At 36.2% G+C, this 24,955-nt stretch overlaps 1 protein-coding gene across 1 annotated transcript in view; it reads left to right on the top strand.

Annotated features, from left to right (window-relative positions):
• Window positions 1–24,955, top strand: part of SNTG2 (syntrophin gamma 2) — a 241,352-nt gene that overhangs the window by 137,318 nt on the left and 79,079 nt on the right. Inside the window, exons 7-8 of the mRNA XM_063389285.1 lie at window positions 15,235–15,322; window positions 22,405–22,496. Coding sequence (XP_063245355.1) covers window positions 15,235–15,322; window positions 22,405–22,496 — 180 coding nt within the window. The remainder of the gene's footprint in view (window positions 1–15,234; window positions 15,323–22,404; window positions 22,497–24,955) is intronic.

Raw genomic sequence — 24,955 nt, 5'->3', positions numbered from 1 at the left:
TAACATCTGTAGCAACCATAAATGACATGGGCTTTGACAGTCTTATCAGCAAGGCAGAAATTACATGGGCAAAGGAACTAAACTTGCTTTTATTACTTGAAGGTGATCTCTCTAGGTCAAGATAAAGTGCAGCTACATGATCTTGCAGTCCTTTTCTTGGTGTTGATTAATACCATCAAGCTGACTTTCTGACAGACAATCTCAGTAAGGCATAGTTAGATCTATTGTGTATTGGTGAGCTGCCCTCCTGCTGTATTGTTATTGCACAGAAAAAAATTAAACTTCCAGAAAAGTACTCCTCACAAAATGGTAAGTTACTTCCCTTAAGGATTGTTTGTAAAAATCAAGAAGTGCTCCAGAACTGTCAGTGTAACACAACAGAGATGAGGAATGAGAGAGAAATGCATAGAGGTGCTCCTTGCCCCGTGCATGGGAATTTAGTAAAAGCATTAAGGAAAATTGCTACTACCACAGCCTTTTACTGTATTCAGAGTGGGGTTAGAAGAATGTGTCAGGCAGTAGAGGAAAGAGTTGGTTCTATGAGATGAAGTGGGCTGTTACCAAAGCTCCTGAGAGAATGGAACATTATTTCTTCTTTTATCAAAATCATGTCTTTGCATTTTTACGAAATAATGGTTGAGATAAAGTCCTCTTTATTTGAATATGGTGGGTTTGCAATTTGAAGGGTTTGCTTTAAAAATGAAGGTTTGGGTACCAGAAACACCACTGAAGAAGGTATATAACATATTAAGCTTGTTACAATATATTAAGCCAGTAAAATAGTAATATAGTGATTATGGGTAGTTGTCCAGAAAGCAGGATGTCAAGGATGTAGAGCTCATCTAACTTCTAGAAAACCATAGCTACATCTTCTCTCTTTGTGAAGGATGCCCTGTTTTCTAAATGTCACTCAGGTTAAAAGAGGGGTGCTCCAGCACCTCTGTTCAAAAAACACTCATCAGTGAGGCTTGGGTATTCCTAATCCACTCTGGGTTCAAGTTTACATAACCGTGTTAATGCAATGTACTGAATGGAAGCCTGTCAAAGGTTATTGAGTACTTCTTTTGACTTGCTCTGTGTGCATCTGGCACCGCGGTCTCTTACATATTCAGTCACCTGCTTCAAAGTGAGGCTCCCGAAACACCATCCTGCAATCCAGTTTGCAGGCATTTCTTTTTGCTTGCATTCTGGGTGCAGAAGGCCTCTTCTGCAAACACCTAACTCAAGGTCATGAATTGTACTGTATGATCCAAAGGACTGTGTACTGTGTCTAGGCTGAGTGAGACTACATTAGTTTTCTTTGTAGCAGCCAGCATGGTGTTGTATTTTTGTTCATGACTAAACATTAGTAACGTACCAGCGTGTCTGTTATTGCTGAGCAGTGCTTGTAGGCCATGAACACTTCTCTCTTCCTCAGTTTTTTCCCCTCTCAATGAGTAGGCTGAGAGTGCCCCTGAAGCTGGAAGGGAATATAGCCAAGAAAGCCTATCTGGACTGACCAAAGAGATATTCCATACCATGTAACATCATGCTCAGCAGTAAAACTTGTGGGGAGTGTTTCCTGGAGAAGGCAGCCATTGCTCAGAGACTGGATGGGTATCAGGAGGTTGTGACTGATTTCCTCTGCATCATTTGCTTTGTGTTTTACCTTTGTCTTTATTTAAGTTACTAAACTGTCTTTATCAGGAAACTGTTGTTATCACGAAGGTTTTCTTCTTTCGTTGTTCCTATTCTCTCCCATCCTGCCAATGGGGGAGAATGGGAGTCAGCCCACCACAGACTGCTACAAGTGATGCTGCTGGCAAAAGTGGAGATTCTGAATTACTCCACTAGTCCAGCCATAGTGATAAGCCATTAAGGGCAGAAGCAAATGTTTCTGACTTTTTTTGTTGTTGAACTGATGGGGTTTTTCTGTTTGTTTGTTTTGGTTTGATTATTTTATTTTTTAAATTGTAACTCTAATAAATGTTTTCAAAATTTTTCTTCCAGTTTTTTATTTTGTTTGTTTCACAATGGCATTCCTTGCTGTTCAGACTTTTCCCCCTGTTTGCTCTTACTTTTTACCTTTTTAGAATCTCTGCTGGTTCACCCTTGCAGCAACAATTTAACAACAAACTGGCTCTCCTGTTTTTCACTTCTGATACTAGAATTTGCTTTTCTCCACAACAATTCAAGCTGCTACTATCACACATTAGTTCTGGCTAAGGGTATGGATAGAATAAAGAATTCAGAATCAGTGCCAAAAAAATTCTGCTTTTGTAGTAGGTAATACAATAGTGTGGAAAATTGAAAATAATTTCTTTTCCTTGAAGCTTAAGTTTATTTTTAGAAATATTCTACTGGTGTGGAGAGACTGTGAATGCAGAAAATGTTGATTGAGAGATTAATATAGTTTCTGTATTGTGTATCAGAGAGGCAATTTAATTTTCTTTCCCTGATGGCTAAATCAGGTTGTCACTGTGCATAACACAAAAGGAGCAGTCAGGTCTCCTGAGTGGAGAGAAAGAGGGAAGCAAAGATCAAGAGTATTTTGGTTGAAGCTCACAAAGGTGTACCATTTGGTGTTTTCCTGGCTAGGATTTCAATTTCCAAGACATTCACAACAAATTGTGAAAGGAAATGAAACATGAGGTGGGACTTTTCTGAATCAATAGAAATTTTTAGATTCATAGAACCACAGAATTATAAAATGGCTTATTTGGGAGGGACCTTGAAGATCGTCTACTTCCAACACCCCTTCCAACACCAACACCTTCCAGTAGGCCAGGTTGCTCAAAGCCCCATCCAATCTGGCCTTGAACACTTCAGGGATGGGACGTCCTCAGTTTCTCTGGCAACCTGCTCCTGTGCCTCACCACCTTCACAGTAAAGAATTCCTTCCTAATATCTAATTCAAACCTCTCCTTCTCGAGTTTAAAACTGTTCTTCCTTGTCCTATCACTACATTGTCTTGTAAAAAGTCCCTCTTCAACTCTCTTGTAGCCCCCTTTAGGGTATGGAAGGTCTCCCCTCAGTCTTCTCCAGGCTGAACAACTCCAACTCCCACAGCCTGGCATCACAGGAGAGATGCTCCAGCCCACCGAGCATCTTCAGGGCCCAGCTGATAATCACAAGGCCCTTGCTACACTTCTTGGCATTTTCTGGTATGAGTCTGGGTACTTTTCTCTCCCTGTTCTTTGTGAAAGAGGAAAATAAGATTCAGAAAGATTTCTCTGAGTCCCTGAAGTAAGCACTGCCCTCTGCTGAAATGCACTGGAAGTATCTGTTTGTTTCCACCATAAGCAAATTGCAGATGTGATGAAAAAACATCACTGTTGCCTTTCAAAGGGGAATTGGACAGGGTTCTAAATAATCTCATATAAACTGTTTTTAACAAAATTATGATTGGTTAAAATGTAATTATGAATATATGAAATTAATCCTATTTCAAGGATTAATAAACTGAATATTTCCATTAACAAGAAAATGCAGGAGAGGGAGTTTAGTTATGCAAAAATGAAAAATTAGGTGTTGCATGTTATTTTATTCTTACTATATCTTATTTATGTATTTTATAGTAAATTATTATGTTTCACACATTTTTAGTATTCCATGCAAATGTTAATCTCTTTGTAATTATGCTCAATGATTCAGGAAAGTACTTGGAAACATTTATATCTTTTTATTTACAAATATTGTCAAGAAGGACATTGCTGAATAAACAATATCCCTTAAAACCAAGACTCCATTCAGTGGGAATCATTTTAGATTTTCAGAATTTGATCAATTTTTAGTCAATAGTAATTAATAAATAGTAATTTAAAAAATATTTAGTACTTCAAATGTTTACTGTAATGCTATTTAATATGTCATTGGCATGTCTGGCTGGCAGTGATGAACTTGTTCTTCATTAGGCTGATTAATTGAGATACAAGGATTGAACCTGAGAATTACTTATCTTCATTGAGATACTGAGATTTTATTTTCATTTGTCCTTTAATCCATCATCCATTCTGCATTAGCTGTTTTGAAATTGAAGTTCTCTGCATGGTCTTCTGGGATTCAGTTCCAAATGGTGGAACACAGATTATGAATTTTATTCATATAATATCAGAAAAAATGAGTTCAAAATAGCAAAAAATTCAGAGGATACATAGCTAGAATGGGCACATAATGCTTAACTACTGAACAAATATATCAAAATCAATAAAATGATAAAAGACCTAGAGCTAGGGTGATGCATTAATAAAATGAAATCATAAAAAGAATTGTGAAATATCAAATAGATGCTTGAGAAGTAGCAAACTTTTTTTCTTTACATATTTCTACTTATAACTGTAATAATATCTTGTAGTCATATTAATGAGTAGATTTTATTGATTTATGCTTTTATTAAAATCATTAATCTTCAAACAAATTAAGATATATATTTACAATGTGAAAATTGCAGTGTTGTGTTTGTTAACCTACATGTTCATATTTGAATATGTAATTAATTAATGTCCGAGGCAACAACATTATGACATTTAGAGAAATTAAAAATAAAGTTTTTATTTGCTATACAGAGAAGGTTTAAAAACATAAGATTACTGCTAGAAATAGTCAACAATATAGACCAAAGTTCAAGGAAATTTTTGTTCAGCTAGATTGCCCAGGTAGTTGCTACACTAATATGTCTATATCCCCTTACAGGCCTACATGTATTTCTGACCAAGACTATTAACTTCAAATTGCTCCTTGAATTTCTGCATTTTTTCCTGTGAGAAGCTTTTGGGTTTGAACATGCTTTTTCACCCAACAGAAAAGATGTTAAGAAGTAAAAACGAGCAGTGTAATTCAAGTACGAGAAGTATAAAATGAGAGCTTTGACGCGGCCTGGCGGTGTCCTCCGAAGGCCACTGACCCCCTCTGGTCAGCCGCTGCAGGTCTTCGGGGTGCCGCGTCCTTCCGCAGCGAGTCGTCCTTAAAAGGACGCTCCTTGCCGCAGAGGCACAGGCACTCCCCAGTGACCAGCTCTCTTGTGAGAATGATCGCCCAGGCAAACGAGCTCAGAGACCTGCAGTGCCCTCTGAGGAGGAGCAGGTGGAACTGCTCAGCCGGGCAGTTCTCTTCAGGCGGTGCAGGAAGGAGAGGCGAGAGTCAGAAGGATTCTCCAGAGCCTTCTTTATTCAGGAACCCTAAGGGCTCAAAATGCCCTGCTTATATAGGGACTGAAGGGGGCAGGGCCAGCCACTTGGGCCAATGAGAACACAGATTGAAAAACTAACCAATCAGGGGAAGGATCCAAAATGCACCAATCAGGGTGCGGGAAAACAGGGAAGTGTAACTTTAACCAATGGGGGTAAACAATTAACATGGGGGGCCAGGGCTCATGGGATTTTGCTCTAGGGAGGTCGCCCTAACAAACTGGAACATGAACCAAGGAGACTCCCCACGGGTTCCCATTGCTGGTTCACAATTCACTCTCCCTCCAAGGGAGAGTGCCACTTTCCTGGAGGGCCTTTTGGTCTCCCACAGAGCTTGACCACTTAAATGAAGGAAAAATGAAATACAGTGCTGTGCATGATTTACTTGAATAGTTTGTCGTTTGTACTGCAATTTTTTTGTTTTCTCAGTATAAATATTCTCCTAATATTGGAAGGGTAATTCTACCAGATCCAGAAGAACCAGTAACTGAGTTTTTCTCCCATCATGTGAAGTTTGTGTGATTCCTCTACAAGTCATGAAAACGTTTTTCTTCAACTGCATGGCTCTCCCATTTTCTTGGTAATTCCCAGAGTTTGCTTTTAGATTGTTTAGATTGCTTTTGTTTGTTTAGATTGTTTAGATTATAGTAAACTATTTCTGTTTAGAGTTAAAGCCAAAACCTTTAGCATCTTGTACTTTCCTCACTCAAGCTAATTTTCAACACTGATCTAAATTGTCATTAGATATTCAAAAAGAAATTTAGAGGGTTTTATATGTTAATTTTTCTAGTACTAGTTTCTGCATAAGAAACTTTCACTAGTTTTTGATTGCACATATTGTCTTCTCAATATGGTGCTGTTCTGATTTTCTTTAAATGGACTCTTTGGGGTGTGGAGTAAGGTTATCTTGAGTGGCCTAAGGTTTTGATGTGCTCCAGACTGAGAGTGTCTCCAGTTACACAAAGATGTATGAACAGAAGCAAAATGGTTAGAATCCATCACCCAGAATTATTGACAGGGAGCTTGCTGAAATGATCTCAGACTGGCCCCTTGCTTTCTTTATTGTTATATTTGGGATCAGCCAAAGTGAACATATAGATTTAGAACCAGTTGTAGGTTACTTTCAAGCACAATGCAGTTTTGTCACACAGCTGTTCAAGAAACTGCATAATTTCTATAAATTTGTTTTCATTGAGAAACTCTTTATACATGAAAAAATCATGAAGTTTATGTTTAGTTAATGCATTGTAATATATTTACAGGACTACAGACACACCAAAGAAAAGATATCAAGCTTTTGAAGATTTTGCTTTCTTAACTTTATCTTGGTAATCGTTCTCGGTGTTCTTTGTCATTGCCTCAATCAGTTCTAAAAGAATGCTTTAGTCATCTATTATGTGGACAGCGAATATCTGTTAATGCTGAAGGTGTATCTGCAGGACAGCTGCATGCATCAGACCTGAGGCAGGAACTGGGGGAATTGAACAAACTCTGTTATTGAGCAGCATTTATTAATGAATTTAGTGCAGTCACTTTCATTGACTTACTGTGTACTTCAAAAAATTTGCTGCTGGTATGTAAGTGGGCAGAAATAAACATCAATAGCAAGAATGTTAATATGTGACATTTGTTGAACATAATTTTCTTTCAAGTTATTCTATAGAATTTCCCTGAGCTACTTTCATGGATATTTTGTCACAGCAGAACAGGAGTTATCATGACAGTGAGACAAATAATTAAAAAATGTTTTTCGCCTTGCTTGGATGAAAACTGTCTAAATTTAATTTCGTTCCTCCAGATGATAATTTGCCGTAAGTATTCTGTATCCCAGAACTGCATGAAAATAAAGTTACATAAAATCATTCAATTATAGTATAACTTTAAAACTGTGGAATTTAGAATTCATCCTCATTGTTTCCAGGTGCTCTAAGAAGTGTGATTATTTCCTCACTGAATGCAGCTGGCAACATTTCTCACTAAGAAAGAAGTTATAGAATACTTTTGGTCTCCAATGTCTTTCACATTGAAATAAAATTCACATGTTTTAAAACATGATTTTGCCATTTAAATGTGCATCCATTTGCACCTTTACTGTGCTTTTGTAGAAGATAGCAAAATTTCAGAGATTTTTTAAAAATGGAGTAACATAAGTACCTGTGTAAAATGTACACCTCAAAATATTACACAACTTTTGTAATATAATTATGGAAATCGACCTTATTTCAAGCTCTAAATATGTTAAGAAAGTATTCACAATTAAGTAGTTCACACTTCAGCACTAGTATTTTATCTCCATCATTTCACAGGAACTTCATTACCTATGTTAGAGAAGCAGCAAGTATGCTGGCATTATGACCATTTACAGTGTGTATAATCTTTGAGCACAAAAGCAGAATTACTATAATTAAAACTGATGGAAGAATTCAGGTACCTTACACAAAGGAGCTCTAGGAAGAATGGAAATTTTTGTTAAGCTATGGACACAAAATACCCTTAGGTAAAGCACATCAGAGTATGACTGGACAGCTACAATTTGAAGTAATTACTAAAGGTACAAGGAGTAAGGATATTTATTTTTTTAAAAAAGGTGTTTCTTTTAACCTTTTAAGTTTCTATTTATTTTATTAATAAATGTTGAAAGACGTACAAAGGATTTTTGAGAAATTATAACAACCACTTTAGTCATAAATACAGGGGCACTTTCTTCCATCTCCTTCTCCTCCCACTTGTACAAAACTGAGTACCACAGAGGTAGGTTAAATATGTGAACAAAAAAGGAGGTGGAATAAGAATAAAAGGGTGTAAGCTATTAGTGGATAAATCAGTGGAGAGGGTGGGGGGAATGTGGGGGGGGGCATTGTCTTTGAAAGGACTGGTAGGAAAAGGAAAAGCTACTTTATAGCTTCGGGAACAATATTGTATTATGTCCTTTGTTGTCCTTGATAATAAGTATGAAGACCTATCCACTCCTGCTTCCTGTGATCCTAATATACTGTGCCCAGAGTAGCCTATCTCTTCATTTTTACTCATTCCTCTTGGTTTCCACTCTGGCTAAGCTAACTTCTCTGAAGTAGTATCACCTCCATCTCATTTCTCTCTCTTACACCTTCCTATTCGTATCTAAACAATATTTTGTGCCTTATATTAGGTGACCTTCAGTATTTCATCAGGGTATAATGAACTTTGAAGTGCTATACACTCTAGCTTAATGTTATCAACACAACATAGCTGCAAGCTAATAAAGAGTTACTGTACACCCTGGGGATTCTGAGTAGATGAATCAAATAAATGTTTGTGAAAGATTAGACTTAGGCTGTTTACATATGTGAAACTAAGTTATTTTGTATTTTTTAAGGTTTTTTTTTTTTTAATGGAAAGGGAAATTTAAGTTATATAGAGGCCTTACAACCACATAAAATTAACCCAATAATAAAAATGGTTCATTTCTGATCACAAGAGAGATTCAATGTATAAATTGATCATAAGGATTATATTTCTTCAAAAAGTTATTGGCTTAATGGGAGTGTGATCTAAATAAGTGAACAGATAAATATAACTAATATTTCAGGCTCATTTGTTTAGCTGCTGAGTGGAGGATAAATAATACCACCTGCTCTTGTTCCTTATTGTAGAGAGCAGACAAAACACTCATAGAGGAGGAGTCTATTCATGCATTTCAAATGGCAAATAAGCTAGCACATTGCATCAAAAGTATGAAAGGACTGGATTAGGAAATCAAAAGGGGTTTTAGTTTTGTTTTGGTTTGCTTTGCTTTGGTTTTTTCTGATATAATATTAGACGTCAAAAAGTCTAATACAAAAATGTTTAGTAGAAAAAGTGTAGCCCTATATTTAAAGAGGTATGGCTCTAACTGTAATCAATACACTGAGGGAAGAGAAACTAAGTCAGAAGATTTTAACATGACAATAAGATTTGAATGATATTCCCCTTGTCAAATAATGTTATTTTTCCAGTACAGGAAATGTTTAGTATTGAATAAAGTAATATACTTCATGGTGATCTGTGCTGAATAAATATTAGCCTATACTGTACCAAAATTACAAGGAATTATGGACTATGGTCCTGAGACAGTATGCAAAAGTTTCAGCTATTAGACTTTGACTAAAAGAGATTTCTCTTGGATGTGTGCTGAATATTGCAGATGATCTGCTGCTTTATGGTGATAGTAGCACTTTCTTGTCTGCAAAACAGGGGAAACAAAAGCATTAAGGACTAGCATAGATACTACTGCTATGAGATAGTGCTGAATGTTATCCATAGGTATTCCTATTATGCTTTTAGGTTCATCCACATGCTATAAGGAGTTTAGTAAAGGTGAATTTTTTTGTGTGTTCTAGGTGCCCCAGTCCTTTAAGTCTGAAAGGATGAATGTATGAGTGGTTATAAATAAATTCAATTCCTGATTCAAACTGCAGGGCACTCCATTGAGCTGATCACTCCATGGGTCTTCCAGCTTGTACTTCAGCAGTTTATGTGTAGGCAACAAAAGCACTTCTTGGTGCTTCCTGTCTTTAATCCTATATTAACTCTAGAATGGCTAGAAGACCTAGATCAAAGGGATCATTGTGGAAAAGTTTGTTGTGAGAAAAGGAAGAAATGTCCAAATAGTTAACAATTTCTAAGTCAGAGAATGCAGCATATAACCTGCTGGGTTTGACAACTACAAAACCTTCTGGTTTGGTTTTAACATTTGGTAGGTCAAGGCAGCCTGCATTAAATATTGCCTATCCTTCAGCTGAAGGTACCTTCATCATTGTTTTATACCATTGCCATTAGATGATGGCAGGGGTTTTTGGCCGATACCTCTCTCCTCAGAAACTTCAGGTCACATAAAATCTGTTTCTGAGAGCTGTGCAGGTATGTTACAGATACAAGCAAACAACAAAGAAAATTGGAAAGTAATGGCTACATGCAAACCTGCATTTAGTCTTTTTAGCTCAATCTGTGCTCATTCAAGTTTGCATAAACTCAACCACTTAACTATCATCTAGAAAGATTTCTAGACATAGTTGAAGATTATGAACCTGCAGGGTTAGGCTGTTCCAATTTCTTTGCTTGAAAAGGACTGCATTTAGGAGAGAAACATTTGCAGTTCTGTGGATACTGATTCCACTTTACCACATGCATTTCCAATCAAGTAGTCAGATACGTGTATCTGTCTGTTGTGAGTTTTTGATACCTGAGACAATTCTTTCTTTTTATAAGTAATACCTAACAGTAGCTAAGCAGTAAAACATACTGTTTGTTCTTTACTTTTGAGTTTTGTGGCTTTGAACCATTTTTATTTATAGCACACTGATCACAGTTGGATTGAGATTTTCTGAAAATGGTAAAATTAGTGTCTCAGGAATGGGTCTTCATGCTTTAGGTAATAGTCATCCCTAGGCAAATTTATTTAAACTTGACTTGCTTCAGGGAACAGCTGAGTTGACTCAAAATTTATTTTCCAGTGCACAGTATGTAACAATGTCTTTCATATTCCAGATAGTTTTTGCAAGAATTGTTTACACAATGCTAATTACACACTAGAATGTGTAATTAAAGAGAAAAAATAATTACACAATAATGAAAAAAAAGTTCAAAAATTTCTTTTTTTGTCCATAATGTCTGGTATTTAGATCATACAGAAGCAGCATTATTTGTTTAAATTGATACTGAAGCTGTCTGTAAAAATGTCCTTTTTGTGTATTTATAGACAAAAATTAGAGGAAAAGTGAGAACTGAGTAAACTAAGAGAAGCTGCAGTTTAGTTTAAATCTGTGAAAATTTCCATAAGCTGCATTGACTGTCATTTTTCCTAGCAAATTTGTATAAATTATTCGGACACAAATGCTTGCTTTGTATTAGGCAGATAAGCATTTAGAAAGAGATTATTGCTCATTGAATAGTGCAAAGCTAAGGAAGAGAAGAATCAAAACTATTTATTTGAAACAACTCCATATTCGACCATTGGAAAAAAGACAAGTATGAAGAAATCATTGTTTCTTGAACTAGCTTAATTCTGCTTCATGGTCTTCCAATATGAATTGCAACCCAATTTTAATTTTTAAAACTATTTTAAATACATTTTATGTTTATTGTTATTTTAAAGTCTACTTTTTCTGCGAGATGTCTGTTTAACACACATCTTCCTTGCTTACTCATAGACATATAAGCCCAATACCAGACTTTTTAGTCCTGTTCATATGCTTTGAGCTGAAACTGCCAAGTTTCCTGAAGTACCTCCAAGTATACTTCTGCCTAGGATGCATTTTAAGTGTTAAATACTACTGTTCTTTCTGAAGATTGAAGAATTTTTAAAATTTTTTAGTTCTCTAGATATCATTGGTTGTTTGTTTGGAGTTTTTTACTATTGTTATGGGCTAATTCTTCATGTATTTTACTGTATCTCAGTTGTTTGTCTACTCTGTTGCAGGCTTGTACATAACCTTCTATCCAGATACTTGTCAAGTCCAAGACTTACACTTCATGTGATTTTCAAGTGTTTTATTTGTGAAATGCTTGTACCTCAAGGTCAGGCATTCATCAGGTTATTCACATCCTTCTACTTCAGATTTTTTGCTTCGGACTTTTAGTCTGAGTTAGGTACTTAAATAGTCTTCAATACATGCAAGAAAAGATTAATTTCATCTAACTTCATATGTTTAAAGTGTAGGGTTATCATCCAGATTCTCTCTATGTAGAGATACATATCTGTGGATGAAGATTTCTTTGTATCCTAAGATCTTTACTGATTTCTAGAAATTCTGTTAGCAAATAGATTCAGCTTTAGAGTTGAATCTTTTAAATGGCTAAAGTGAAATGATTTGACTTCTGCACTCAGAATAGATAAAGGGCCATACGGGTGAATTCATTCATCAAAAACATTCTCCTTTCCAATTTAATTGCTGTTCTTAATAAGACAGAACCTGCTTCAAACAGCCAAAACCTTGTCTAAATCTCTGAGCAGTGTGAATATTAATCTTCAGGTATGTTTGAAGACTTAGAACAAATCAGAGTAAACACAAGAAGCCAGAATTTAAAAAGAATGCACAGCAGCTATGCATCGTGCCATTGGCTTGTCTGCTTAGAGATATATAGCATTTCCCTATGTTGAGTGTTAACAGTAAAAATGAGACAGCAAAGGTCATTAGATTTTCCTAAAATATGAGTCATATTTTTCTCTGCAGACCTCTACTGTAGTTAATTGAGATATATCCTATTTATATTTCCAACATTGTTCTGTCCTTGAGAAATGCGTGTGAGAAAGAGAAGTGTAATAAACCCCAGACTGATAAATGCACTCCGAAATATGCAAAACCTGCAAACTGGAACCAGCATGAAAAGCAAGCATTTCAGCTAAAGCCTTTTGTTCCTTTATACAAATGAACACGAGTAAATAGATAAACATACACACACAGAGTTAGCTGCACTAAAGGCAATTGAAACCTTTAAACCTTTAAAAAAACCACCAAAACCCACTCACTTCTGCATTCCTTCTTTTATATTATTGCTACAACAGTGTAACAGTAAATGTTACTCCAAAGATACTGTATGTGTCTTTTTTGAACTTAGTGGATTTTTGCAAAAGCTTCAGCATCACAGAGCAGTGCATTATTTAGTGACCTTCTGACTGCTAAGACCTTCTTGTGGTCATGAAATTGATTTAGTTTAGTTAGTATGTGTGAGGTTCAACAGTATGACCTCTTCAGGCACTACCCAAAGAATACTAAGCAGCTTCAGGAGAGTATGATACAGTGTGAATAACTTTCAAGGTAATACTGATGCTTGGAAATTTTAAACCAAATCATTAATATTAGAGTTATTTCCTTTTCAAAATATAATTTGAAATAAAAAATAAAATCCCTTAGTCTGCAACAGCTTCTAGTCTACTGATTGTTTTGCTCCAACAGTTTTTGGATTAATCTTCGTAAAATTTGCCTAATGTCTTCCAAAACTACATTAGGCAATGTGTCTGTCATGCTGTCTCCTGTCATCTCTTGACAAATATAGACGTTTGTGTGCAAACATTCCTTGCTTAATTAAGAGGAAACATAGTTATTCTTCTGTGTTTGCAAAAGGTCAATTTTTAATTTAAGAAATTAAAATTCTTTCTTGTTATTCCAAAGTTAGAAATAAAGTACTTCCCTTTTTTGGCTTATTTAAAAAGGCAATTGTGAATAAAAAGGTGAGTTCTCAGTACTATTTTTATTTGGTTTATATTTCTTCCCATGAGATATATCAGGACAATATCATGATTATGTTTAAAATATGTTGGGTTTGGATTTTTTTAATTTAATTTTTCAAAACACTCTTGTTTCTGTAGTGATTTTAAACTAAAGTTGGCATTTTTAATAGATTTACCGTGCAGTGAAAAGTAAAATGGTATTACAAATACAGCAGCACTTGGTAACAGGATCTTGTATTTTTTGCCAACTGTGACTTCTCCCTGCCCTGATACTTTCTGACATTTTTAATTTGGAAGGAAATATATTGGGTGTTCTATCTCTGCAACAGTAGAGTGAGACTAGCAAAGCTACCAGTCATCTTCAGTGTTTATTGAGTACTAAATTACATCTAAACTAGGAAATAGGAAATTTCCTGCAGGAAATAAGGAGCAAAGGATTTCAGAAGACATCGTTTTAATGTTTCAGTTTTTTAGTTTTAGTTTTAGGTTTTTTAGAATTTAAGAGACAGTGGTTTGCTTTGCTGGCCTAATATACTTTTGTGTGACTTTAAAGAAGCATGCAAAGTTTGCTACACTGTCATTTTTCTTTGCTTCTGTTGAGATCATCTTCAAATGGTTTAGTCAGAAATCAGCGAGCATATTATTTTTCTCCAGTGTTTTTTCCTACAATGAGACCTCAGGTTCTCTTACAGTCATTGTCCACAAAAGCACGACAGTCAGATTTCTGGGGTCGAGTAGGTAGCACTGGCTGTTGTATTTTTCATAGTAAATAATTTAAAAGCAGATTGAGCTAGCAGGGATGGAGGTGGAAGAAAAAAAAATGAAAAAAGTTCTTAGTTTCCACCGGACATAAGCTTGATGGTTTTGTGTAAGTGAATACATCAGCCTCTGGTGTAAGCGTTATTTTAGGTACACAAGTGGAAAACTTAAAATGTTTGAGGTAATCCTGCATCTCATGATGTTGGCCAATGTGGCATTGTGCTAAAACAGTGGTCTGGAACATTACAATCAGCTTTCTCCCAGTATCTTAAACCATTAAATGCATCTATGTAAGTCAGTTTGCTGCAGTTAGTTACTTTTCTGCTTGGTGGATGAATGCTCTGGTTGTGCACAGATTAGAGACCACAAGCTGTAGCATCCATTTCTGACAAACTGGATCAGGGATATGCAGACCCTGTGTGTGCAGGCCACATGCAAACCAAATGTAATACCTGTTTCCCGAGAGTCATGGATATGAAACTGGGGAATACCTGTGCCCTGTAGTAGGAACTGAGTTCCATCAGAGATATTATTTGTAGTTCTGCATTTGAAAAAACACTTTATGTGGTAGTGTGCTATGCCTCAAAGTGAATTCTGATGGTTTAAAGCATGTCTATATGAGTGTGTGATGTATGTATTTCCTTTTGGTTAACAAGTGCTTATAGACAATAAAGACATAAAACTCAAGACTATATTTGATACACAAAAGTATGTTTGCTACCCAAATCAACCAAACCAAATACTTAAGATCAAGATGTGTATGATGTATTAATGTGTCTTTCTGTTTGTATACAGACAAAATTAATGTATTATATCTAAATAAACACATATTTCCCTACTACCTACGTCAGTTTTATAAAATCAGTTAGTGGGAGCTGTGTTCAGTTGGTATGTAATATCAGTTCCCCAGCAAATTATTTGTTCATTTCTTCTGCTGGTCTTGCCTACTCTTTTCTGTTGTTGGTGTGGCTTGATCCTCAAACTATTCTACATACTAAGTCAGAAATTGTTACAGTGAGTTTGTTACAGATCAACAGGAATGCTGATTTCATTGTAAGTAATGTGCTTTCCATGACTGATGGTTCTTTGGTTTAAAGTAGTTGTTATTTGTCACACTGACAGGTACACCTACTGCGAAATGCTGGCGATGAAGTTACCATCACGGTTCAGTACCTCAGGGAAGCTCCATCATTTTTAAAGCTCCCATTAGGTAAGAGAAAATTAGTGAATAGGAGTAATTTGTTTTCCTCTTTGTAGTATTCTTTTAATAAGCTGACAGTGACAGAAATAGAAATTCAATCCCTGAGTGCTTTACAGGAAGAAATAGACAATAGAAAAATTGTCTGTCTACTTTACAAGAATCAAATGCATACTCCCTTGCTGCTTATGTATAATTTATTCAAAATAAAACTGAAAAAAATCATTAAAATGCAGTATAGTAATGGATGATAGCTGAAAGTTTTTCAATAGAAGCTTTGCCTAAATACTACTACTATACACTACTATAAAGTAGTGATTGCAAACATTTGAATCATACATTTACCCTGAAAGGTAAGTACCTTGCCATACAGGGCACTTGCCAAACAAATGGATAAAATTAATTATATCTATTTCATAAAATACTTTTTTATTTTGATTGTCTTTTTCAGCAGAAGTATGTTGAGACAATTGAGTAGTTCAACGGTAACAATACTAAAAAATGTATGAACAATACAGATCAGCAAATTTTGGGGCTCTTTGGGTTAGCAGATAAAATATTCAAGTTGCACAGTTGTGATCAGTGTTGCAAGTAGAAAAGTGTTCATAATAAATCAGTTTCTTTAATCAGATTAAATAATTTTGCACCAGTTTATTTTAACAGATTATTTTCTCTCCAAAGTCGGCAAAAAGTTTTGAAACATGTGTCATTTTTTGGACTGATTTAGATTTAGTTATTTAAGTTGGGCTCAACTATGTACTTGGTTTTTCCTAATTTCAACAGACTCATAGGTGTCATAGTTTAGATCTTTCCATTAGAAGAGTGTTAATCATTTAATCTAGATTTTTGTACCTGTCAAAAGCCATCTTGACAGGCCTCTACTAAGCTGAACTATACATTTCATGCTAAAATGTTTCTTTCGGTGCTTACTGCTTATCGTTTTCATTTGAAAATATATGGTCAGAGTTTCTTATAATGAATCTTCAGGTTTGGTCTTCCTACTTTTCCTATTAGATCATCAGGCAACTCTAAAATTATGTTGGATAACTCTAAAATGCCTTGGATAACTGTGTCCAAGCTTAAACATGATTTTAGCAAGCTAACAGCACCTTACCAGTAGTGTCTGTGTTGTTGGACATATCCGTTTGTGACTATGACAGTCCTACTAGAACTTGTATCTCATCCTGTAGACTGACAGCACATACTTGAACTGTATTGCCTGTTGTTGATTAACCTTAGCTAAGAGCCAAACTCCCACTCAGACACTCTCTCACTCCCTGTTCTCAAACAGAACATGGTGGGAAAATAGAACAAAGAAGCTCTTAGGTCAAAAGAGATTAGCTATTAATTACTGTCATCACCAAAGCAGAGTTAACATGAGGAAACTTAGATAAGTGTATTGCCTATTAAAACAGATATTAAAACAGGCAATGAGAAACAGAGACAAATAAATTGCCCATCACCTTTTCACTGATCTTGAGGTTCATTTTATTTTTGTGTCACTCTTTTCCTTACTATTGTCTCTGTTCTGCTGCATTTTACCCTTTGTTAAATAGTTTCCCAGAGGTGCTACCGGCTCAGTGGTAATGTGGGATCAGATCTGTCTGTGTCCGGCACAGGGGAGCCCCAACCATTCCCCACTTCTGGAGACATCCCACCCCATAAACCCTTGCCAATAAATCCTAGCACACTCTCTACATGAGCTGGCTGCCACCTTCACAAGTAGTTCACCTAGGTCCAGAAATATTGGTGCCCTCTTTGTTCATCCTGGGGAACTTGTCTTTCTCACCAGGAGATGCTGGAGCATTCCTGTCTGGGAGGCTGAGATCATGGCACTGCTTCCATGAAGTTCTCCTTCTGGAAAGAGAAAGCAGTGATCATCAGGGAGGCCATCTCCCCTCTCGATGTGACCAGATAGCAGAATTTGGGCTCTGCCCCTGATTCCTGTTGTTCAAAGAAAACCTTTTCTGGAACAGGGAAGACAGTGCCATTTTAGACAAGCTACCAGACTATCAAAGACCACAGCAGTGCTGCCAAAATGAGATATCTTGTGTACAAATGGCTTATTTTGAGCAGCTTATCAGACTTGATTCCTTTATGCAGAGCATGAGGAAATTTTTGGCAAGCATTATACTACCCTGCCTAGTCCTATACATGATCCCAGCCTTATACCACACGCTCAAAAAAAGAACTTGCTAGGTATGATCAGACATGTAAGGAAATTAAGAAATTACCCTTCTCCTGAACTGAACCTGTATCTCCATAAGAGCTTACATGTGCCTCTCTAGAACGTTCTGTGCAGCCATCCAATAAAGGCTGAGACCAAGGTCTGTGAGTCAACCGATCTTTGGTAAATGGCTTGCTATAAATATTCATTCTTGTGGTGAGAAAATAAGCAAATAAGGTGGATAAAATTAGGGAAAACAGTTCTGCTTTAAGACAGTAAATAAACTGGAATTACAGAGAATAGTAATGGAGTTAAAAATTGTAACACTCCATGTTACGAAGAGCTTTACACAAGTCCATGCCACAAAAGGGAATTCTAGTCATGAAGCATCAATGACACATATAAAAAGCTAAGTAGCAATTCCATTTTGCAATAAAAAATTTCTAAATCACTCTGCAGGCAGGATTTAAGTGCATATGTGCATAGTTTTAAAATATCTTGGCCTCTCCTGGCGTCCCAGAAGACTCAGGCACTTGGTCCCCTACCTTTCAGCATTTGATCAGACCAGCTGCTGTGCTGGCAGTTTTAATGCTGCGGTATGTTCATGTCAACTGCAATCATAATGTCTTTTCCCATTAACCCATATCATCACTATGAGCACATCATCAGGAGTAGCATCTGTCTCCCTGGCCTCTTTCTCGTATTTCTCCCTTCCCTACACCATCTCATGTCACGGCAAAAGCACAAGATGTCATAACATGAAAATATCTACCTACAGTACTCTCAACATTTTTTTGTCTGTTTTACTCCTTCATTATTGCCAACAAAAAATACAGAATTTGGCATACTGATTAAGTATCACATAAGAATGAGACAAGGACTGCTTGTTTCTGTGTTTGGAGGCGCCTCAATCAAGGATGATATGCCAGTATTGATCCTTGTCTCTTTCACAGCTGTCTAGGACACCTAGCACTTACTAGACTATTAAAGAACTGCCCATAATGGTAAATGAAATAATTCCAACAAATATTCTCTGCTACAGTTATTTCTTTGATCAGCAGTTTTATAAAATATTGCACATGGTTTGGCAGAATTTTGCATAGGACAAATCTTTATTTCTCAAAAAACTGTCAGGCCTGGATCAGAATTGTTATGGGCCAATAAGATCTGCTACATTTGGTTGCATAGCTCCGTGGCAAGGATGATTTCTCATCCCGTGGCTGTGGCTTTCTCTAAGGTCTCTGTCAGCTAGAGAGAAGGTAGATTTGTCTTTCTTGAAACCAAGAGGAGGAATTTTGGACTTTTGAGCTGGGTAAGAAAGTTAAAATTTACTATGAGGCTATTTGTTAGCCTGTTACAGAATAATTATGGCATCAACTCTTGGGTATGGCCATTAAGGATTTTCTGGATCTCAGTTCATTACCCACCCCAGAGTTAAGCTGGGCTTGTAAAATCCATTTAAGTAAGATTCACTGCTGCTAAGAAAACTCTTCAGGACATTTTCTGTTAAAACAGACTGTTTTCAATTTTTTTCTATTTGATAGTTATACCAAATGATCAGAATATTCTGGATTTACAAAGCTTACAGTATAATTAAAAACCAAGAGTGTTTCCTTTGATTTTAATTTTATGGTTGTTCTGGAATGGACTTTTTTGTCTTTTGGAGGTTGCCTGTGCCATAATCAGGAAGTTCAACATACAAGTTTTTATTTATGTATGAGAGGCCTTCAGTATTCAACAATGTCAGTCATAAGACAAATTGTTGTTAATAATAAAATCTTGCTAACTGTTTGCTGTACGTTGCTCTGCTGTTGTGTATATTGGGGGTTGTTTGTTATGTAGAGATTTAGTATAATTCACTGACTGAAATAACCAACCTCCTTTGATGGAACTGCTGAGTTGTCCAGAACTTTAACAGAGACTTTTCCAGGTCTAGAAAGTATAAGGCTTTTAAAGTTAAAAATAAAATCTAGTCTTTATTAAAATAATTAATAAAATACCTAATGTCTTGAATTGAAAAATCTGATTCATTTTGTCAAAAATATTGTAAAACGATTTATAAACCACTCCTACCTGTACCACTACAAATGAGTTCTTGTGTTAGGTTTAATGTCAGCTAACTGGGTGATTTCCTGAGTTACTGCTGGCTCTCCAAAATCATTGGTGGTCACAACAAAGTGTATTTCCCTCACCCTGGAGTCCTGCCTGGCTTTTTTGTGCTACCCACAGGGGCATCTCAGTCTCCTCTGTGAACTGCAGACTCGTATCCTTTCCATCTTGATGTCTCTCTGACCCCTTCTTATTTCACGGGGTATGTCATGAGTTTGTTTGTTGTTTTTTCCTCTGAACATTCTCAGCTACTGCTCAGGTCAAGATCAGGAAGAGGTCTTTTCCTCTCCCACAGGATCCTTGCTCACCCAACCTTCCCAAATGAACAAGAATGCCAAGCTGAGAATAAGTAAATTAAACAGGTGATGCTTGTCATAGGGTAGGTTTGCATTTCTCTTAGGCTGATTGTCCATGATTTGGATGGGATCACACATCGAGGCAGTAACGATTGCTGGAAACTTCACAACATAGAAAATGCATCTTTTCATAGCATCAGTACCCAGCAGGATGCTGTAGCTCAGCTGGTCAAGCATGGTGCTAATAACACCAAGGCTGTGGGCTTCTTCCCTTTACGGGCCATTCACTTTGAGTTGGACTCAAAGATCCTTGTGGGTCTCTTCTAACTTGGAATATTCTATGATTTCTGTAATTATGGCCATGGAGGGAGGAGTTACCAGATGTTTTGTTTAACATAAACATTTTGATAATCTTTCTTGAAGTAATGTTCCAGACATTCTACCTTATACTTGATTTGGAGTCTCATCTACTTAGGCAAGGGGTGCAGTAGCAGGTAGTACATGATCATATTGTGTTTTGTTTTAAGAACGGGGAGAAACAGCCTTGTTTGCTCTAGGGCTGCCATGTGGGAAGGCAAACAGAGTTCCTTGGAGAGATGAGAGCACTGCACCTTCCATGAAAGTAGCTGAGCATTAGCAGTGGGAACTTCTAAAATGCTGAATGAGGTCATAAAGGAGTAGTCCATGAGTAAGTGATGCAGAAACAGCAGGGAAGAAACTAAAAGACTTATCAACTTTTTGCAGTCAAGTGATGGATGTGGCATGGTCTGAGACAGGCTGTGTAGCTAGGAATACAATGAAAATGGAAGAAAGCTGCCAAAGAGTAAACCTGCTGGGGCACTGTGAGAGAAGGGAAATTTCTTTCTTAACCTTTTATTCCTAGCTTTCCCATGTGATGGATGTAAGTTTTCTCTACTTAAAAATAGTCAATTATTCTAATGTAGTATTCTGTGTTATGGTAAAAACTGGTTTTAAAGATTTGTAAATACCTGAACTCATTCATGTCGTTTGGTATGCTCAAATTGCTGAATAGGTGGGATGAGTCTACTTTCAGAATCTGATTGATTCATGAACATGTGATAGTTGTCTACTGCTGGAGACAGTCAGATTTCCCAGCAGACAAACTCTTCAGTGGAGAATTTCATGCCAAGTTTTTGGTGTGTGGTTATTTTGTTTGTTTTGTTTTTTGTTTGGTTTTTTTGGGTTTTTTTTTTTAATTAAAAATAGGAATTTTCTTCTGTTCCATCAAGCTGTAGTTGTCTATGACTGTGAAGATGTATTTTTGTGGCTGCTGTACATATATGAGAGCTACAAAAAGTTGTAGTTACTTGAGTCGGTGCCTGATTTAGACCCTTAGGACTCCTTCTGCTTACATGACCTAATCCTGTACAGAAAGGACTGCAAACAAAAACATGCTGAAACTCCAGAATTCAGGCTATAATTTTAAGACGTCAGCATTGTACTGACAGGCCTCTAATGGAGAAAATGGCTTTACTTGAATTAAGTTCCATTTTGCTAAATCTCCCAGATATATGGAAAAGATACGTGCAAAAATATGTGACTAAGAATGGCTTTTTGACTTCTGTGTTGTTATACTTGACAGACTTAATGTGAGATGATTTACAGGCAATTTCAGGTGAATTCTTTAGATGGATAAATGAGTTTTCAGTGATGATGAATACAGTGCTGTGCAATTGATTTTATGTGCATTATTGATAAGACCAAGTGCTGTCTGACAGTAATGGTATATCATTAGTGCTATTTGTTAACATCTTACATTTAAGTAGAAATTGCACAATAATGTAACTTTGTGCTGTTTCCATTATTATATGTTCCAAAAGTATTAAGCTTTCCTGGAGTCACTTTTAACTACTAAATTAGGATCATGATGCATAACTGCTAACAGGAGAGATACTTTGAAGACTATAACTGTGTAGTCTTAGGATATTGACATAGTATCAGCAGTTTGGGGTGATTGTTTGCTTTCAGCTTCTGAATTTGGGAAGGAACATCTTTCTTAAAAATAATTGGCATTTTAAGGAAAAGATATATCCATTAATAAAGTGTATGTATGTGTCCAGTACAAACTTGCCTGAGAGTTTCCAATTATCTTTGTTTATAAATACAGTCTGTGGTTATACTCTAAGGTGAGACTTCCAAGACTTGATAAAAAATTTGTCTTTAAATTATTAAATGTATTTTGTGTAACTGAACTTGTTACTTGGTTTTGAGGATCTCATTCTCAGTGAAAAAAGGGTTAATCCTGTAAACAGTTAAGCATACAAATAGATCCCATGAGCACAGCCTGTCTCAGATGACATCTAGATACCTTTTTTCTTTCTAGAATTAAGTATAGTATATGGATATTTGATTGTCTGTCTTTCTAAAATACAAGTACCATTAATCTTGGTTTGGTGAATTGTATTAAAAATTCTTCCTGTGTTTTACAGCTGGAATAGATATTGTCTGATATATACATATATTTTAACATCAGCAGTTATTTTTCTTGATCTGATTTCCAGGTTCCCCTGGACCATCCAGTGATCACAGCAGTGGAACTTCATCACCTCTCTTTGACAGTGGCTTACATTTAAATGGAAACTCAACTAACACGGTATGCAAATGAATAATAAAAGCATGGTGGGTGTAAGCTGTGTAAGATCTTTTCCCATTTTGAGCTTCAAAATGCTAGAGTAAGACCACCTAGTTTTGTTCTTGTTGTTGTTTGCTTTGATTGATTTTTAAGTGCTTATACTGCAAAATTCTGTACTTACAAAGTCCTCACATGGCCCTGAGCTGCTAGATTTTTTACTCTGAGAGAGCTGAGAAGCTTGGAAGAGTGAACACAGTAAGATTTAATCATTATTCAGACATGAATTCTCGTGAACTTTTGTCATACTTTGTTGAATTGTAGCATTATACTGTTAAATTTAATCCAGCTGGAGATGCTGAAAATCAGGTGGAATTAAGAAAATAATGTAAAGTTCAATTCTTGAAGCAAACTTTTTTAATAGGAAAGATAGGGGGGAAAACAGAAAGAAATAAAAGAGGAAAAATGTCTCTTTCTTTAACCCAGAGGATATTCAGTTCTTTGTTCTGCAGTGAACAACTGTGATTAAATTAATTGCAGCACTGTGGGGAAAAAAAAGAAGTTTCTTTTATCCAGGAAAAATGGTAGTCACCAAAGATAGGATGCCTTAGTAAGCAACAGTGCTGTCCTTTTAGTAATGAAGATTGAAGACATAAATACTAGCTGTACAACGATGTGGACCTTCATGCTCAAAACCTATTTGACACCTAACAAATCTCAGCTCTAGTCTTTCATTGGATATTAAATCATATAGAGAGAATTCCCACTGAATGGACAAAAGGCTTCTCCTCTGTTTTTCCTTTCCTTCTCAGACAGTGATATCATCTGATGCTGACTGTACTTCTCTCAAGCTTTGCACTTCCTTGAGCACCGTCTCTCTATACTACTCCTTAAAGCTTGTTTCCATCTGCTAAAAATATATTCATATATGGTAATACAAAGGTATTATATACCATAGGTAAATAAATAGAAATATGCTTTTCTATGCTGATACCTGTACGTTAGTGTTTGGTGTGCAAACTGGTCATAGATATGAAGGGTTTCATGTTTATTTGTTTGCAGTTATCCAGATGATTATTACCTTTAACTGCCTTGTACTGTGGTCTTACTAAACAATTCAAACCTCAGGGCCCAGCAATCTGCAATGTCTGCAATGTTCTCTGCAGGCAAAGAAAGTCCTTTCTGCAAAGAGCTTATGTTATAAGAAATGGGCTATGGCCAATGATAGTATTAACACATTTTAGTAAATTAGTGCCCACTAAATGCTAGAATCAGTGTGTTGAAATAATTTTTAATAATCATTATGACTACTTTGGGAATTGCACACTTTGAACTTCTTGTATTACAAAAATATAAATAAGTGACTGGAGTTTTGTAGACTTGTAACAGAGTAATTTAGAGTTAGTTGCAAGATAGCACACAAAAGACTGGATATAGGCTTGAAATATAAACAGAAAAACAGAAATTAAAAAAGGTTTAATAGTAAGGTACTAGGTTGATTTTATACACCACTTAATTTTTCTGAAGCCTGACATAAACTCACATGGAGAGCTATGGGTACAGCAGACACTATGACCTATAAGTGGAATAAACAGGACAATATAGCATAGATCATAAGATTCATGATCTCCCTTCACAGAAAAAAAAAAGAAAAATTGCTAGAATCTTATTGTGAAATTCAAAAGCAAGACTCTAAGTATTTTGAGCAGGATTGACTGGATTTTGAGATGATGCACTGCATGGTCAAACTTTTCTTGAGCTAAGCTGTGAGTGTAACTGAATTGTGATCATAGCTTGAAAAGTGGTTATAAATGTGTTTCAACTACAATCTAGTGAGCACTTCTGTTTTATTATATTAAATATTTTCAGTTTTATGGTAAAGTAAAAGTAGAACTGCCATTTCTTGTAATGCTATTGCCTAATAAGGCTAATGATATTTGAATCTCATTTTTACATCACCCTGGTGGGGGAGATCGGACTCACTTTGAACACTGCATCTTGCAAGTTTGTGTTGCAGTTTGCCTTCCTAACCACACTCAGGCCCATGCCATAATAAACAATGGACCTGTGAAAAACAATACCAAGGCACTACAGCTGGCTTGGATCATAGAGGCAGTAGTTTAGCCATTTTAGCAGCAAGCTCTTTCTGCCCAATATGATTGTATCATTTTCAGTTCTGGTGCTGTCTTGCCTCTATTTCACCTGTCTCTGTCACCTCTGCTGTGAAGCATCTGTTGTGTGTGAAGTGATACCATCTTCAGGTCTTATATACTTCTTTTATAATATCAGAGCAGTTTGCAATACAGCACTTTAACTGGGTTCTCTGAAACCCAGAGAAATGAGCTGAAGTGCTCTCCTCACACCTAATTATTTTGAGCCTGGGCACTGTGACAAATGCTACAGAAATTGACAGTGGCAGTTACATTCACCTGTTCCTTATAAGTGCTTTATTGAACACAATCTAAACCTCCAGAAGGGAACAT

Source organism: Prinia subflava, chromosome 2 (assembly GCF_021018805.1).
Source record: "Prinia subflava isolate CZ2003 ecotype Zambia chromosome 2, Cam_Psub_1.2, whole genome shotgun sequence".
NCBI lineage: Eukaryota > Metazoa > Chordata > Aves > Passeriformes > Cisticolidae > Prinia > Prinia subflava.
This window is presented reverse-complemented; position numbering and strand designations above follow the sequence as displayed.